This window comes from Syngnathus floridae, chromosome 4 (assembly GCF_059516105.1).
Source record: "Syngnathus floridae isolate MCC-2025c chromosome 4, RoL_Sflo_1.0, whole genome shotgun sequence".
Classification (NCBI taxonomy): Eukaryota; Metazoa; Chordata; class Actinopteri; order Syngnathiformes; family Syngnathidae; genus Syngnathus; species Syngnathus floridae.
Genome location: NC_142416.1, coordinates 14,121,093 through 14,135,556, shown reverse-complemented (window position 1 = coordinate 14,135,556; position 14,464 = coordinate 14,121,093). Strand labels below are relative to the sequence as shown.

Genomic DNA, 14,464 nt, shown 5'->3' with positions numbered 1-14,464 from the left:
GAGTCAATATAATCGACCTAATGGTAACGAGGGTACTCTCACCTCCCTGGCATACTGTTAAAAAAAAAATGAATTATTCATCCTCTGGTTTAATACGTGAGATAATTATACATTTACCATCCAAATAATACAAGATTCTGTCTGCATCTATGACCTTGCCATGGAATTTATGCCATTTTGGACCTGCCCCTAAAGGCTGCTTGGACAAAAAAAAAAAAAGGCAGGGAAAAAAAGTGTAAGAAAAGACGGATTCGGTCTTTATGACTATAAGATGTCAAGGGTTTTGAAAAGGTCCAATCATTAAATGTAAAGTTTAGAACTTTATTTTATTGTAAAAAGCAGACTTTGGTAAGGTGTATTAACATAAAACATTTGAACAAAAGCTGCTACAGCTGACTTTCCCTCTGTATTATTTTATTTTCACTAATCCCTCTTTTTCACCCTTTTCCTCAATTCTGCTCCCTATTCTTATCGCCCCTCTTCACCTAAATTGTGCTCCTCTGGCATTTTTCTCATTCTAAGCCCGTGTATAAGACTCATTCATTATTGCAGAGGAACCTGTTTTCTGCTTGTCAAGTACTGTTTTTTTTTTCCCTGCAGGCCATCATGGCGCAGCTTCCCCAGGAGGAGAAGGCCAAGATTGCCGAGCAGGTGGAGAGCTTCAGACAGGAAAAATGCAAGCTTGACGCAGAGGTGGCCAAATGGGATGACAACGGCAACGACATTATTGTGCTCGCCAAGCAGATGTGTATGATCATGATGGAAATGACAGACTTCACAAGGTAGCAAGTTACAAGTGAAAGCAATACAATTGAACAGCCCTTCACAGCTCCACACTTTTACTTATTGTTACCTTCACTTGGATTTTTCATTTCACCACGCATGACGTATGTGTCAAGTATTCTACCTGAAGGCTCTAACAAGTCCACTTACTCTTCACTCGCCTTTTGAAGTCAAGGAAATGTGACTATGCTCCCCAGCCCTGCGCGGAAAATGGAGTTTCAATGAAGTCTTTAGACATGCAGACTCAGTTCGGTCTACATTACAAAAGTGGAGATTAAATCCGGCAGATGTTTTTGTTGTAAGGGTAATTACTGAAACCCATACATTGCATTATTATTTTTTTAAAGGGAAATTTTTGTTAAAATCCTATGACATTATTTCAAATAGCATGAAACCTCCAAGGTCGAATGAGGCGCTTGTTAACATCAGATTTCTTCACGGATAGATGTGCTGATTACAAAAATGAAAAATATGTAACAAAAACTAGGCCGATTCACCACTTCAACATGTCTATTGGTGTGATTGTGAGCGTGAATGATTGTCCCTCTACCCTGTGATTGGCTGGTGACCGGTTCAGGGTGTACCATGCCTAGGATAGGCTCCAGCACACCTGCTAGGATAAGCAGTTTGGATGATGATGAATGATTGAATAACATTTTAAGTGGATATTTTTTTTAATTACACGATGGAAATGACTGTTTATCCCACATTGAGATATGCTATATAATTACTTTGCCTAACAGACTTGTATTGGATCAGTGTTTACATAGTAACTCTTGTTGCCTATGTTTGCTGAAAGCTTACAGTTTTTGTTCCCAGGAGCCTCCTATACAGTATATGACGGAACATCAGCAATATAAAACTTCATGAGATTTTCTCTGGATGTTCTCTGAAGCTGCATTTTTTTTTTTTTACTCTATCCAGGGGCAAAGGCCCTCTCAAGAACTCCTCGGATGTGATCAACGCCGCCAAAAAGATTGCAGAGGCGGGATCCAGGATGGACAAACTTGCCCGTGCTGTTGCTGATCAGGTAGCCCTGCAACTCTATTTTTTTATCATTTCCATCAGTCTAAAAGTCCCACTTGACTTATCATCATGGCTGACGGTGATTCAAATATTGCGTTGGAGTAAATGAGCATAGCAATTGGAAATCTTAGATGTGGGAATTGGCATGCCAGACTGTCATGGTGGGCTGTTTTGCTCCATGACTTTGTGTCCCAAAGGGGCCAACATTGAGAGCAAGACAGCAGAACCAAGTTATGTCTCTAATATAATTAGCTCGCAGCTGAGGTGTTGCATCCATTATCAGATGAGTACCTCTCTAAAACGCGCTGACAAACCACTTTCAATATCTAATCAATCAGTGTTGTGCCTTGGGAAGGTGGGAGAGAAATTAAATAGGCGTGTTCACTGTGTATATGTGTGTACAAATGAAGTGGGAAGGCTGTTAGAATGCTGGCACCACTAGAGGTAATGCATAATGTTATTCATTTCATCTACCTCTAATAAGCAGTGAGGAAAAACTTAGGCGCAAGACTAACTGATTTATTAAGGTGAGCTTGTTAGAATTGTAGTAATGGCCTTTAGCAAATAAAGTCTTAGAATACATAATTATTGTTGGTTTCGTGTCACTCTCCTTGCCTGTTTGATTTGTGTCAAAACAAATGATCACGCTAGCGTTAACATTTAAAATGGAAAAAGCAAGATGGATGTTTTGTCAACAAATCTAATGGAATTAAGTAATGGAAAATGTAATATGCAGTATTGCATATGTACATGCGTACATGCGTTCATACATACCAACATGTAGTATATTCACCAACAATTCAAGATGAGTCTGTTGTGGTAAATTAACATTAAAATACAAACAGTAACTCTATTAAAACAATGGGAACAGGAAACATTCTATTACTCAGTTTGAATGAAATTAAATGAATGTTTAGTCAATTCTGCAGGTTCGGGTTCTGCTTATGAGTGCCTCCTCTTTGCACTTTCTGGCCTTTTTCCAAAACAAACCTTCTCCTGTCAGCTCAGAGCAAAATGAATGACCCTTCAAATGGCCTTCGAGTGTGCCGAGCAACTCGACTGGCCTGAGGCAATGCGCGTCAAAAGCGCTGCCGTTCCCCTCATGTCACAATGTCCTGTTTTTCAGAGCATATTACGCTGCAGAAAATAAGCTATCAGGCTTGGAAGCTGATAGTTGTAATGCTCTCTGTAGGTACACATAGAGGCTTACATGTGTAAGGATATTTGTTTCCAATTGCAGGTGTCATTCCCGTCTGTGTTATGTTTACACAGGGTATGCTGTAAATTATAACACCAGGTAGACCTCCCTGTGCTGTTCTGATCAATTGTACGGGTGCTCCTACATGCGTGTGCAAAATAAGACTAGCCTTGGAAAATAGTACAATGGAAGGTTATTCGCGACGTAACAAAGTTAAGCGTAAATGCTGTAAACAGAATAGACCAAAGTGGAACCCAGCAGCTTGTAGTTGTGTTAGTGTGAAGAAGGTGACGTCAGCAGCTTGTAGTTGTGTTAGTGTGAAGAAGGTGACGTCTGATAATGGGTATCATTTGTCCAAATATAGATTTGACATTAAGTGAAAAGAGAAATTGATACAGGAGTTGACTGGATGCTCCACAGGACTGAGGTCCATCCAGACTAGGCAGGTGGGGATTCATCCTCTGTCAGCATCTCTTCCCCCATTAATGATTGGTTTCCAATGCATTAAAATCTGTCTTCAATGGAATGTTCACATCAATCATCGACACACCTTTGCACGCCACTAAGAGGACATGCAATGTCAGGGTGACGGAACACAGACAGCATTTTAAATTTGCTGCCGGTGAATCATTTGAGTTTCATGTATACGAGAAAGACTCAAATAGACATGAACTATCTTACTTGAAATTAAACTTTTATCTGGATTCATGTTTCTTTTTGTTACAAGGTCCAGCTAAATTCACTTCTCAATAGGGACTTCTCATGGAACTGTGCAAAATGTCTCACTTGTCTCACGTTTGAAGGGTCCTTTCTCCAGACTGCATGTTCCATCTCTTTCAACAGATGTTCAATAGAATTTAGATCAGGGCTCACATAAGGCCACTTCTGAACAGCCCAAATGTCCTCAGTGAGAATAAACAGGCCTAACTCAAATGTAATTTCATTCAGATTCACAGGGGTGGTACATTTCTTATGCCATCCCCATCAGAAGCCATGCATACAGTTCATTTAGATTAGCCAGGCTGCGTCTTGTCTGTGCAGACTGTGTCTTCACATAAATGCTCAGCAATGTTGACATTTACACACTTGTAAATGGCGGCTTCCAATCAGACGTGATAGACAACGGGAGAGCTCCTTTTCAGCAACTTGTAACTTGTTTTTATTATTCTATTGCTCTCATGAAAGTGTAAAAATAACCACAATTACTGTTTTAAATAGACAACTGACGTCTTTCTCAGTAAATCATGTGATGCTTAACTGTTCTATGATGTTTATGACTTTGCGTGTCACATCTGTAAAATGGCTATTGGGATTGAACGTAGTGGCGGCACATGTATACACCAGATCAGAAATAGTTCATCAGCTATCTTCAGTTAAAACGACAAATAATGTTTTGACATCTCTTCTCAAAATGCTATCCACAATAATGTTGTGTGGTCCGTCATTATGATATTGCATTAGCAGACTCTCAGTTGCATTCCAAAACAACATGTGGAGCCATTACCCCAAACTATAGGGCAATTTTAGCCAATCAGCCTCAATTGGTTGAATCTGGCAAAAGGAAAAGTGGATTTATGCGAGTGACTTACTGTGAAGTAGATTCCCCCTTGCAGTGAAGAGTGCAAAAAGCAATTTACACAAAGAAAAAAAAATGTCAACAACAGTTCGATTTTATCTAGCATGTTCATGCGTAACTCACAACATGACTTTGATTACTTGTCTTTATTCTATATGTAGACTACATGCATTTTGCATTCACACATTATTGAGGGCAACCTGTGCTTGTTAGTAGCACTGGGCCTTGACAGTTAAAATTCAGCTCCAATGCTTTCAGACAGGTCCCTTAAGTAGCAAACCTTGTCACAATGACTCCACATCAGGCCTATTGATGAGCGTGTCTGAAGCAGTAGGCAATGTTCCAAAGCAAAGGGGGTCTTCCAGAGTCATTTAAGCAGTGCACTTGACATAGAAAAACCTCAAGGGGCAACTCAACCCATTTTACCTTCGCAATGTTGCATTTTCCACTGATTTTCACACTGTTATGCATATTATGTTCCCTTCAGTTAAAGCAACCTTTTCAGACAGAATCTACTAAATGATCAAGTTTACCCTTTTAGAGAGATTAATGGAAAAGAATAGCAATTGGACATAATCATGTAAAAGCCATTTTTAAAAGTACCTTCCAGCACTTGTGGTTAGGATGTGTCTCATTGTTTGTGTGATTGCCCTATGATTGACAAGAAAACAGTCCAGGGTGTAGCACATCTTTCACTCAGTGTAAACTCCAGTTTACTCGTGATCCTTAAGAGAATAAGTGATAAAAAAATATGGATGGACACGTACATCATCCAGGTTCAAATGTACCTGTGTTGTTTCCTGTCAATAGATCAGAGATCAGTCTTTTCCAAAGGATAAAAATGCAGTTGTTGTTTAAACCTAATTTGCAACACTAAGAGTTGTTAATTGTGTCTTTATTGCTATTTTTGGGCTGTTTATGTGGGCCCCAAATTAGACAGTAGGACAGCACGTTTTATAAGAATAATCTGCCAAATATTCATGACGATTAGGAAAAAGCAGTTGATCTTATGTCTAATTGAAGAAGAGAAGACAAAGTTGAGTATCTTGCCTTTTTGAATGAATCAATGCCACTCATCTGTAAAACAAACATATTTTGCAAATAACCTTGCAAGACAAGAATTAAAATATGAATAATGTTGATTAGGAATCATTTTGTACATCGGTGCTTTATTATTTCTCAACTAGGAAGCGAGCCTAATTAATTGCTCATAATTTCAAGTAAAAGTCATGGAGGAATCCAGATGACAATTTAGGAATAATTTCAGTGCACTTGCTTTGAATACTAACATTTAATGTGCATATAGCAATCTGTGAAATGGATCAGTCGATTGGCCGAGCAAATTTCTCATTCAGCACGTCAACAGTTACATGTATACATGGCAAATAAAAACATACAGTGTACAGTAATGCTATGAACATAAATAAACATGTTAGCTTGGTCACTGAAAGTAAAGTTTTGTGCGGACTGCCACTAGACCCATTGTTGTATTATTCATGAGAATTCAGCAGCTTTATTTCTTTAGTGTCAAACATTGAATGGCCGAATCCAAATTCGACCAGCTTTGTTGAATAAAGAAGGTGACATCTCAACGTCACTGCTGTGGTCCAGTCAGCTGGAAGGCATATTTTGTAACTGCGTGTAACATGCACGACTGGGATCTGTCACTATTCTTTCATTTCAAAGACGGCCAACTTTTCTTTAACAACTCTGTAGTTCTTGTGTGCTTTTTTCTTAAGCTTAAATCGGAAGAGAATCATGCAAGACATACAAGCAAATACTATAATAACAGGTGCACAGGAAAGATTCAAACTCATTCAAATTATTCTTTTTTGCAGCCTCCATGTGAGGTGTGGATTTTATTTGACAAGCCGCTGTACTGTGATAGCATGCAGTTGACGTTTGGACACCAAGGTTCACACCATCCTGCTGAATTAAACACCAGGAACACATTTTGTTTGTTTCAGGGGCATTATATAATAAAACAACACATTTACAAAAGGAACATAACTGACGCCTCTCGACTGAAACGAAATAATTCTAGGACATTCAGAGAGGCAGAGTAGTATGAGAAAGCAGCTTACCACACTGCCAACGAGTGCCTGGTTAGTCAATGAGCCATAGTGTTTATTTCAACAGGCAGCCTGTGGTAGAAACGGACTATAAGTCAACAGCACAAACGGGAACAATTGTGTCATGTGTGCATCCGATAGGCCCGAGGCAGTAATGTGTACGTGTGGATGTGTATATGTGCCAGCAGTGTGAAGTGCATTTAGCAGTGATCACGCCCAAGGAGATACTTCCTTTTGCCTCACTGACTGCTCTATGCGATTTAGCTGCACTGCAGGCTACATTCAGACACTTACAAGAAGCTCCGGGCAGCCCCTTGCTTGACTGCTCTCATAGTGGCCGTTGCCACAAACACTGTCAACCGCTCCTTCAAACGACACTTTAAGGTTCAAAAGGAATACACTATGATCTGAATTAAGTTTGTGTTATTCCCCTCAAAGTGAACAGGCAGGAAACTGTTCAGGGAAGGCTATATTCATATCAAAGCAAGGTATTTTGCATCCCCCACTGCCCGAGCGCACAAGTGAAGAACAAAAAGAGCTGAGCCTTTCCCCACCCAGTGGTTCTGAATGCTCTAGTTAGGAACGTTTAATATTAATGTCTAAAAGAAGGCTCTTGTTTCCCAGTTATGCTCAGTGTTGGAGTAGCTGATGCAGTTCTTAACCCACCAGGGGCTTAGTTGGCCGAGATACTGCATACTGTGTGAGACTGAAGTGGTTATTTTCATATTCCTTCTTGTTCAAAGGCCGGCAGGAAAGATCCAAATTATAACCTTCACCAAACAATGTCAGAAGGCATTACTTTAATTGCATTAGTTAGTTTCCACAGAACTTTATGGAGGATAAGTTCTTGAAATTTTGACATCTCAATTGAAATCAAGCTGCATGTAGAAAAAAAATGAAGCAGTCATTGTTACACTCCACTTGCATGGAGGACATGCAGTGCAGTGACCAAGATGGAGCCAGATTTCACGTTATGCTATTCACTTGATTGCTGAATAGAAATCTATTGTATTTGTTAACCTAAAATGTGCTGAAACATCATAAGGGATAAAATGGACGCAAATGTCTGCCGCTTAGCTGCTAATTAAGAGTGCCAAACGATGTTTACTTTAGAAAGCCGTACGCACATTGTTGCTACGGAAACAGGGGACCAGCTGTTGCCCAGTTGTTTGCTAATCTTTATTCATAGTCACAGGACAAATATAGCGGGACATACCACAGGTAATATTGCTCCCGAGCCTTTAGGTGTAAACTGTTGTTCATCAGAATCAGCAGAGATCTGTATTTTACGGTTGTCTTTGTCTCGCTGCAGCAGAACTCCAATTTCCTTTTAAGCTGTCCTTCATCACGTCGCCACCGAAATAAACTGCCTGGCATCAATATCATCTTGACTTCCCTCAGTGTGGTGGACTGCCGAGTTATCATTGACAAAATGATGGACCCGTGTTGTTTTGCTGTCAGCATTGTTTTGTAACTTTCAATTGGACACAACATGGAAACAATTAAACTATACTTCAGAAATTAAAAACAACATGCTGTGTAAAACTGTAAAATAAATAGGTTATGTAACATGTACATGCCTAAATATCGCGCAAAAACATTTAATATGAGATTATTTAGCCTTTTACTGAAGAAAGCATCAAGGACATGATCAGGTTCACAGCAAGATCAACGTTCCCACGAACAAAGTCAACATTTAATTCAATATAACTTAGCCTCCATTTGTTGTGCAGTAGGGAAACCTCTGCATTCCAGCAGCTGAGTGAACAGTCACAGCACACAAGAATAAAACTAAATGATAATCAAATACTGGTTTATGCACCAACAAGACATGAATAATAAATACTATATCTGCATCTCCGAATGGGAAACAGTCCACAAATGCATACACATAACACAGACTAAATCTGAGGAATATTGGACTTTCGGATGCAATTTCACGTTAAACCTAAAGTGAACAGTAACCTTCACAGGGGAATTTAAATTCACCTTCTATAAACTTTGGAATGCACATGTCTGACTGATGAATGCTGCATTGCTTGTGTCACAGCTCTCTCTTCTCAAACAAAGGTGCTAAACAGTAAACCTCACAACAGTTGTTGATTTTTTATTTTATTTTATTTTTTCCTCAAGGGAGTCTATTTCCTCCATGTGCCATTCTATGACTTTTACAGTCTCTCTTTAAACTGTTGGTGATCTACGACCAGTGGTCATTTCCCGTTAAAAAAAGAATGCGGAAAACCCCACGATGTTGAGGTGCTATTGATTGGCTAATGAACCAGGTTCAGTTATTAATGATACACATGTACGTTTTTCAATTTGCAACAAACCACATCATGCTATACGTCATAATAACATCATTGATGTGTGCTTTCAAGATTGATATTCTTTTGGTCATCATGTCATATATGATGACACAGTGACGGGTGACACCACCAGTTATTTTAATTTTTTGACTCTGTTAAATTTAATAGTTATTAGCACAGGGACTGAATATTGGCATAATATCAACAGATGGACTTTAGCCTGCTCAGTTCCAAGCTGCCAGTGTAATACTTTAAGTTCAATATATGTATATTTTTTTTATCATGAGCACTAGTTATTAGACACAATATCACTGACCAGGTTTGTTCAAAAAGTAGGAAAAAAAAGCATGTGAAGCATTGTATGTCATTGTATCATACATAATTATTATTTGATAGCTTTAGCTTTAACGTTAGATTCACCGTTCAACTACACAGGATTTTTTTCTTTTCAGGCAGAGAAAAGGAAGGGCTGGACTGACAGTCAAAACAAGTTTGAACATCGCCAGTCAATCTGGTGATTGGTGGTTGTGTTATTACTTTGGCTGCGAAATGCTATCTTGGTTGACAGTTTAACAGCTGTAATGTCACTCCACTCACCAGATATGCCAACTTCCTCACCATTGTCCAAGCCTGCTCCTTTTTTTGTTTCCATTCCCGACTGCTATTGGAAGCCGGTTGTGTCGTTTACTTCTCAGTCCCACATACGTCGATTATATTGTCCCACATTGTAACGTCAGAAACATGCGGCCAGAAACTCGGCTTGCTGGCCGCCTCATTACATTTCCCATGATTCTTAGACATGAAGGCAGGAAGTTGTTCTAGTTCCAGTACGACAAAAACATGTATGCTTGCTAGTGATTAGTGAAAGTAAACAGGAAGGAATTTCAATTAAAGACGAGGAGCTGAAAAGCCGACATCATATGTAAGGCGCAGCGGATTAAGAAAATTAAAGGATTTTATGTGTGCTTTATGGTCCGAAAAATACAGTAACCTCAATCTCCACCATTTTCTTTGCGCTACCTACACACATCAACACTATCGTGCACAGAACAAGTCAGATGCCATCTCATCCCGCACGCCCCTGCTGTGTAAGAAGCCAGCGGCAACTCATGGCTATTATTAACTCTTTTTTTTCTTTTTACTATCCAGTGTCCCGACTCGGCCTGCAAACAGGATCTCTTGGCCTACCTGCAGAGAATCGCACTGTACTGTCATCAGCTCAATATTTGCAGCAAAGTGAAGGCTGAAGTGCAGAACCTGGGTGGGGAGCTCATTGTGTCTGGGGTAAGTAGGTCCAGATTGTCCACTACTCACTGTCACCTTTGGGCCATCACTACACTTAAGCAGTGTTTTATACTCTATGCTGCAGCCCTCCCACTGCATTCGGTTCAAGGTCAGAGTGAAGGTTAGAGGACCGAGTGATGGGTCTTCCAAATGAAATACTGATGCGGCTCTTTCTGAGCCAATTCCGTCTAATAATACTCACTAAAATGCATGGTAGGCTTTTTATGTCTCATGGACCCTATTATCATTGTTCAACTTAAGTGTCCAATTAGCCTGCATTGCTGTAGCGTGTCTACTATTTATCACGAAAGAACCATTTTAAAGCACATCCGCAAGTATCAGCAAATTCTGCATTTTAGTGGCTACTAAAATCTCAAATATAGCAGGTGCAAAATGGTGTGTTCTCGACAACAGATTGCAAGCGCTGTTGTTGCTGGACTTGTTGTGTGTTGTCATATTTTACTAAGATCAAAAATAGTCATCGATAAATTACATATTCACTCACTTTAAAAGATTGCACGCACTGTTGACAAGTGTTGACAATAATTATTATTTTTTCTTTTTTTTATAAAGTGAAGACAATTTGAAATTGTTTTTCGGGGGGATTGGTTCAGATGTGACCGCTAGGCCTTGAGTTTGACACTTTTCTCTTGGATCAATCAGAAGCTTCAAAATTGCATTGATGATTTGACGCTATGTCACAATAACTTTGTTTTTTGGCATAGCAAAAATGCCTACACAACAGAAAAGATCCGTTCTTCCCGTTGCATCTCATTTTACCAGTGCCTCCTCGTTAAGATTTTGCAGAGCGGTGCAATTTGCACCGCCTTTCAGATGCAGTATTAAAAATCAGCTATCACAATTTGTCTCATGTTTGATAAATCACACCGCACGTGCTCAATTAATTTATTTGCATATGCAGTACTCCTTCCATAATGTACTAAATGACCTGTGTGGCAAGTTTACTGATTTGATAGGTGCAATCCTATGTGTGCCTGGCACTTTCCACATCTGTTTAAAGGAGGAATTAAGTTTGGATGTGATTTTGTTCACATAAAATTCTCATAAATCGGGGCCATAGTCCCGAACTCGCTTCAAACTGTCCTCTGTGAATATGTAATTAAGGAACACATGTATGAAAGTATAAAAGTGTTAAATCTTTTACAATCAGGGTTAAGCAATTATTAAAATTACATGCTGTAAATACAGACAATCTTATATCAGGGGTTTATCAACGTTAAAAAGAAAAAAACGTGGATTCACTCAATTTCTATATTTTTAAAATTTGCTCACATTTGTCCATCAATCGATACCATCTTCCCTCTGACATACAGGAAAGAAAAATGTTGCTGACAAGAAGATCAATTGTTTGTTTTTTAAATAGGTACTAAACGGCTGGAAGGTTTCTAAATATAGCAACAATGTCACAAAGTTGGCCACACCACTGAAGACGCACGTCGTTCCTCTTTCTCGCTTGTTGCATTGTATTCTAAAATAAAAACACTGCTTGGTTTAGCTTTTATTTTGAGTCAGTAAGACTGGACCGGTCAGATGTGGCCTGCAGATATTACAGTGCCCAGGTCTTTAACGACATCTAGTGTAATGTCACTTGTGAATTCTATACGCTACACAGCTCTGAACCTTCTGTCCATTTTGAAAAAGAGACTCATTTATTGCTCTTTGGGGTTCCCATCACCCTCATCATTTTCTCTTTGAACTATTGTATACATGTTTATCCCATGTTGGATGCGTGCAACCCGCTGATATTTGAACCTTTTCATGGTGGTCGACTGGAATCCACACTCATTAAAACCACGCAGTTGACTTGACTCCACATGTGGTCTGAGGAGGCCCACTGGCCGACGACCCTTAAATGTCAGCCAAACAAAACAGACGGAAACAGAGCATACCTGACCCTGCCTCTGCTCATTAGCAGCCGCCAAAGGAAGACGTCACAGAGCGAGCGCTCAGTTTTATCCTGCTTAATTGACAGTTGCGGTGAAGATCTCCTACTTAGCTGCGCTAATGCTTCCTCATGCGCGAAACAAGCCAACGCGCCAAAGACCTGACTCATTTGACGTGACCTTAAGTGTTTCTCTCTCGCAGCTGGATAGCGCCACCTCGCTCATCCAGGCCGCCAAGAACCTGATGAACGCCGTGGTTCTGACGGTCAAAGCCTCGTACGTGGCCTCCACCAAGTACCAGAAGGTGTACGGGACCGCCGCCGTCAACTCACCCGTCGTGTCCTGGCGCATGAAAGCTCCCGAGAAGAAACCACTGGTGAAAAGAGAGAAGCCGGAGGAGTGCCAGACTCGTGTGCGACGAGGCTCTCAGAAGAAACATATCTCCCCTGTCCAGGCCCTCAGCGAATTCAAGGCCATGGACTCGTTCTAAAAAGAGGGAAAATACCCAAGAAAAAGTTCACATTGTGTTAGCCCACCTGTTTTCCCTGCGTGTGTGCACTTCTGCACCTCAGGAGAATGACAGTACATTTTCAACTGCCACACTCGGGCTCCTGTGAAGACTGTGGGTCTCTAACAGCCAACACACACAAGTAACATTATTTATCACTCTTATTGTAGCTTAACGTGAGAGCCAAACTGTGACAAAAATATGCTAAAAATACATATCAGGATGAGGTTTTAAAACAAGAATGTTAGTTGATATTGTAGTCCTATTACACTGGTCAATAGATAATTTTAATCAGAGATTGCTCTTTGTCCAAAAAGTATTTTGTAATGCTGATTTCAAATGTCTTTACTTTTTTCTGTTACATCAGGTTTTTGAGATTTTTTATTTTTTTATTTTCAAGTTTGACCTAAAAAAATCTTGGGCATTTCAGATTTTACTAGGAGTAGTAATTTTAGCTAAAACCTTTAAAAATAAATCCACCTTATGTTCACCCTGTAAAAGTGCATTATTATTATTATTATTATTATTATTATTATTATTATTATTATTATTATTATTATTGATAATAAAATCTGATGTGTTAGAGAAAAAAACAAGGGCAGATTTGGAATCAGCGCCCCAAAAAAATCATCTTGAAAAGTTTACTTGTATCTGATAAAAAAATGTAACATTTATTACCACGGTGCCGACTGGCTGCTTGTATACACATTTAAAATGTCTGAATGGAAATCCTGGATTGTGCTGTAGAGGACAAAATCTTGGGGTTGGTATACCTTTTTCTTTTTTTTCTTCTTTATTGAACATAAAATGTAACAAGTAGTAGTAGGAATAATAACTTCTGTGGAAGATACCCTGAAGTGTCAGCATCTAAGTAGTTTTCCTTGTTCAGATACAGTGTTTTATCCAAAGCATCCAAATTGTGTTGCCTCTTTTTTTTTAAAGATATTTAATGATGACATCACTAACTATGATAACCTTGACTGAAAATTGTGTAGCGTGCAAATATAAACCGAGTGGTTTGACTAGTTGTGGTTTGCTCTGAAAATCCGTGCATACGCTCCCTTTATCTCTAATAAATCCCTCCACTTGGCCCTCAAAGGTTCATGTTTATTTATTAGTGTTGCAGTTGCAGGACACAACACTTCCAATTTGCATCACCAGGCATGCTGTTTGTTGTTGTGTTGCACACTTCACTGGAAATGGGTAGTTTCCTGTCACAAAATAAATCACTTTCTGTGGCTATTTTGAATTTTTGTATTTTGCAAGGTAGGCTACCAGCTGCTATTAAATCCAGCGACAAGAGTGTTTAAACAGGAGTTGGCCTCAACGGTATAGACTAATGCTGAGGTTAAAGGGTGTTATCTGAGCTGCTGACCAACACTGGCTGCTTTATAAACTCACTTAAGAGTGTCGAGAGTGGGTTTTCTCTGTTATCCGCTTCAAATTGGCTTTTTTGTCTCTAACCAAAGGAAAAATAATTAACATTTAAGATAGGGTGAAGAAATACTGAAAGTTGCTGAATCCAATCCTAACTTTTCACTCACTGAAATGTTATCTTAGACTTACTTTAGAATTCTTGTTTGAGAACCAAATTGGAGAAATTGTTCAAATGGATGTGTTGTTCAACATAAATGTCACAGCAGTTTGCAGTAAAACACAAACTTGCACACATTTTGCCACAACATCCCTAACATTTATTCGTGGTTTTTATATCCATCCATTAGGCATCCATCCATTTTCTATACTGCTCGTCCACATTAGAGCAGTGAAATGTGGATAGGAATGTGGCGTACAATTTTTTGACTGG

General features: G+C 39.4%; 1 protein-coding gene across 4 annotated transcripts in view; it reads left to right on the top strand.

Annotated features, from left to right (window-relative positions):
• Positions 1-13,755, top strand: part of ctnna2 (catenin (cadherin-associated protein), alpha 2) — a 186,107-nt gene extending 172,352 nt beyond the window's left edge. For all 4 annotated transcript variants that reach the window (XM_088373553.1, XM_088373555.1, XM_088373554.1 and 1 more), the window contains 4 exons: positions 601-782; positions 1,708-1,813; positions 10,111-10,245; positions 12,352-13,755. In XM_088373553.1, coding sequence (XP_088229679.1) covers positions 601-782; positions 1,708-1,813; positions 10,111-10,245; positions 12,352-12,639 — 711 coding nt within the window. In that variant the 3' untranslated portion in view covers positions 12,640-13,755. The remainder of the gene's footprint in view (positions 1-600; positions 783-1,707; positions 1,814-10,110; positions 10,246-12,351) is intronic.
• Positions 13,756-14,464: the final 709 nt, after the last annotated feature.